At 66.6% G+C, this 3,534-nt stretch overlaps 1 protein-coding gene across 1 annotated transcript in view; it reads left to right on the top strand.

The window, feature by feature from the left end:
* Positions 1–760: 760 nt before the first annotated feature.
* Positions 761–3,534, top strand: part of Cecr2 (CECR2 histone acetyl-lysine reader) — a 66,843-nt gene continuing 64,069 nt past the window's right edge. Inside the window, exon 1 of the mRNA XM_090325328.1 lies at positions 761–886. Within this exon, the coding sequence (XP_090181454.1) occupies positions 761–886 (126 nt within the window). The remainder of the gene's footprint in view (positions 887–3,534) is intronic.

The following is a 3,534-nucleotide window of genomic DNA, read 5'->3' as shown; positions in this document are numbered from 1 at the left end:
TGGGGTGGGGATGGCGAGGGGGGGGAAAAAGCGAGGAGACCCCGCCGGGCCTCGCGAGAGCCCGCGCACTCGCCCCGCCGCCCCTCCCCGCACCGCGCGCGGACGCCCCGCCGGGCCAGCGGCCCCGGGACGCGCCGGGCCCTCGGGGCAACAGCGGGGCCCGGCCCCGCCCACAGGAGGCCCCGCCCCTCGGAGGGAGGCCCCGCCCCGCCGCCCCGCCGCCCCTCCCCCTGCGGGCTGCCCCTCCTCCCGCGCGCGCCGCGCGGGCCGCGCCGGGTGGGGGCGGGGTTGTTGTTGTGGCGCGCAGGCCCCGCCCCTCCGCGTGGCGGCCCCGCCCCCTCGCCTCGGCCCCGCCCCCTCGCCTCGGCCCCGCCCCCGGGCCCATCTGTTTTCCCCGGCGCTGAGTGGATTATATTGTGCGGGGGACCCGGGGCGGCCGTGCAGCGCCGCCGCGGGACGGGGCGAGCGCGGACCCCGCCGACTGCCCGAGCCGCCGCCGCCTGGGAGCCTCGGCCCCGCCGGGCACCCCCTCCACCTCCCCCCGCCCCGCTCCGTCCGGCCCGGTCGAGCCGCGCGCCTCAGCCGCAGGTCGCGAGTCGGCGCGGGGCGCTGAGGCGCTGAGGCGCCGCCGCGGGGCCCGCCGCGAGCCAGGCGCGCGAGCCGCTCCTCCCGCCGGCCCGCCCGCCCGTCCGTCCGTCCGCCCGCCGTCCGAGCGCGGGCGCGGCGCGGCGGGGCGGCGGCGGCGGCGGCGGCGGGGGCGATGTGCCCGGAGGAGCGCGGCGCGGCGGGGCTGGGCGAGCTGCGCTCGTGGTGGGAAGTCCCGGCCATCGCGCACTTCTGCTCGCTGTTCCGCACCGCCTTCCGCCTGCCGGACTTCGAGATCGAGGTGAGCGGCGGGCGGGCGGGCGGCGCGCGCCCTCGGCCCCCCTGGCCGGGCCGTGGGGAGGGGGCGGCCGGCGGGCGGGCGCCCTCGCTTCCCCCGGGGCCCCTCGGGGGGGTCCGCCGGGCCGGCGGCGAGCGCGGGCGGCGCTCCGCGTGCTGCCGGCCCTGGACGTCCGCCGCGCGCGCGGTCCGGGCGCCGCCGAGTCCCTGGCTTTTGTCGGGGGTGGCGGGGGGGGTGGGGGGGAACCGGGGCCGGGGCCGGGGGCGCGCGAGCCCCGCCGCGGTGGCCTGGCGGCGGCGGCGAGCAGCTGCTCGGGCGGGGGCGGCGCGGGGCCTCGCGGCGAACGGCGGGCGGCGCGGGCGTTGGGGGCCGAGCGGGGGCCGCGATCCGCGGGGCCCGCACTCAGTTCGTGTCCCTCCGGCTCGGCGGGGCTCGCGGGCGGGCGGGCGGGGCGGCCCCGACTCGGCGGCGCTCCGGGCCAACTTGGGGCGGGCAGGCGGAGTTGGGAGTCGGGGCGCCCGGAGCCACCACGGGGCCCCGGGATGGCGGCGGCGGCGGCGGAGGGAAAGTCGAGGGCGCCGGGCGATCGGCCCCCCGCCGCGCTCTCTCCCCCGCGGGGCTCGGAGCCGGGCACCCCCCGTCCGCACCCCACCCGGGCGGGCCAGGCCCGGGGGCCCCGCCGACCCCGGGGCGGAGCGGGGGGGGGGCTTTGTGATCGCGGGGCCGGGGGCCTCGTCCCCGCCGCTCCCCGCCGCTGCCCCCGCGCGTGCTTGTTTTTTAATTGTTTATTTTTCAGCTGGGTCCGGAGGGGCGGCCGCGGCCCCCCCCCCCGTCCTCCCCGTCCTCCTCCTCCTCCTCGTCGTTTTCGGATGGACTCCAGGGCGGTCCGCAGACCTCACCTTTATTTTTAGAGCCCGCGCGTCCCCGCGCCCGCCTGGGGAGGTGTGGGAACCGCGCTCCGGACCCGGGGGTGGGGTGGGGGGTGGGGGGGATGGGGGGCGGGGGGGGCTCTGGCCTGTGGCCAGCTGATTAAACAATGTGATCCAGTTGCAGGCTCCTTCCAGGTCGTCGTCGTCGTCGGGGAGGCCCTGGGGACCCCCCCCCCCCGCACATCCATCAGCGGAGTTTGCGTGCAGGGTGGTGTGTGACAGGCGGGATCTTTGTAGACTGAAATCTTCCCCCTCCCCACACACACACACACACACACGTACACACACACACACACACCCCGACGGGGAGGCCCGATGGGCCCCGCTTGGTTGCTGTGAACGTCTCGACTTGGGGTAAACCTGGCTCAAAATGGTGGCCGCCTGTGGGAGATGGGGCTTTGGTGACAGTGCCATCTTGGGGTGCTGGTCCACTTGCATCCCAGGCTTTTGTGGTGGTGGTGGTTCCTCTGGAGAGAAGGTTGAGAGGAGGCCCGGCTGACTGCAGGATCCGCTGTGAGAAGGTCGAGGGGAACACTTCCACCTCCACCACCACCCCCCCAGCCTCATGTGCCCGCCCTGTGGATGGAAACGTGGAGGGGACGCAGGCCACCTTAGATCGTCACAGCGCGTCCGTGGGGACCTACTAGGAATTGGTCCTCTGTCCTCAGAAAGGAAACTTGTGGTTTCTAAGTGCTAGCTGGCTTAATTCCTTTAAAAAGAAAGTGTAAATTGTTTAAAGACGTCCAGTATATCTATAGGACAGACGAAAAGTCACTAGCTGACGTAGGGAACCATCCAGGCTACTTGAGAGGGACCGTCTTTTCGTTCTAGCGTTACTTGGAAGTGACTTTTTCCACTTAAAATTTAGGTTATTTGAAAAACATCCCAGATAAATATTTAGATTGCAACGTGTATGCATTTTTAAGTATCCTTCACACTTTTTTTTTTATCTTCGGAGATGTTAAGTAGTCTGATTACTTAAACAAACACTCCGCTTCTTGTATATCTATGTTATGTTAGGTACATTTGTTTTGATACCTCCTCCCCTTTTTTTGGTGCTGGTTCTGGCTAGAACTCAGGTCCTCAGTGCAGGTCTTTTTTTTTTTCCCCTCAAGGCTAGCGTCTACCACTTGAGCCACAGCTCCATTTTTGGCTCTTTGGTAGTTTATTGGAGTTGAGTCTCATGAGCTTACCCAAGCCGGCTACAACCAGGATCCTCAGATCTCAGCCACCTGAGTAACTAGGTTTACAGGTGATATCGCTAAGGTATTTTTTTTGCCAGTGCTGGAGCTTGAACTCAGGCCTGAGCACTGTCCTTGGGCTTTCTCAAGGCTAGAACTTTACCACTTGAGCCACAGCACCACTTCTGCCTTTTTTTCTGTGTATATTGTACTGGGGATTAAACTCAGGGTTTAATGCATTCTAGGCAAGCACATTCCCAGTCCTGATTTTCATTTTTCTTAGGTAATTAAAAAAATAATTAATTGGCTAGACAAGTTAAGAAAAAAATTCCTTAGTTACACTGTACATGGAAAGGCCCTACAGTCTTGGTGTACAGCACCCTGAAAAGATAGAAATGACATGAGTTGGATACCACTACTTCCCCAGTAGGGGCTTGAACTCAACTCCTCTCAATTTCCTTGCTCACAGCTGGAGCTCTAATTCTTGAGCTCTGCCTCCAGCCTGGCTTTGAAATGTGTTTAGTGTCATTCTTGTGGTTTA

The sequence above is a fragment of the Megascapheus bottae genome, chromosome 37, assembly GCF_031878675.1.
Source record: "Megascapheus bottae isolate mThoBot1 chromosome 37, mThoBot2.hap1, whole genome shotgun sequence".
In the NCBI taxonomy this organism is placed as follows: Eukaryota; Metazoa; Chordata; class Mammalia; order Rodentia; family Geomyidae; genus Megascapheus; species Megascapheus bottae.
The sequence above is the reverse complement of the archived record's forward strand: the minus strand, read 5'-3'. Positions and strand labels throughout refer to the sequence as shown.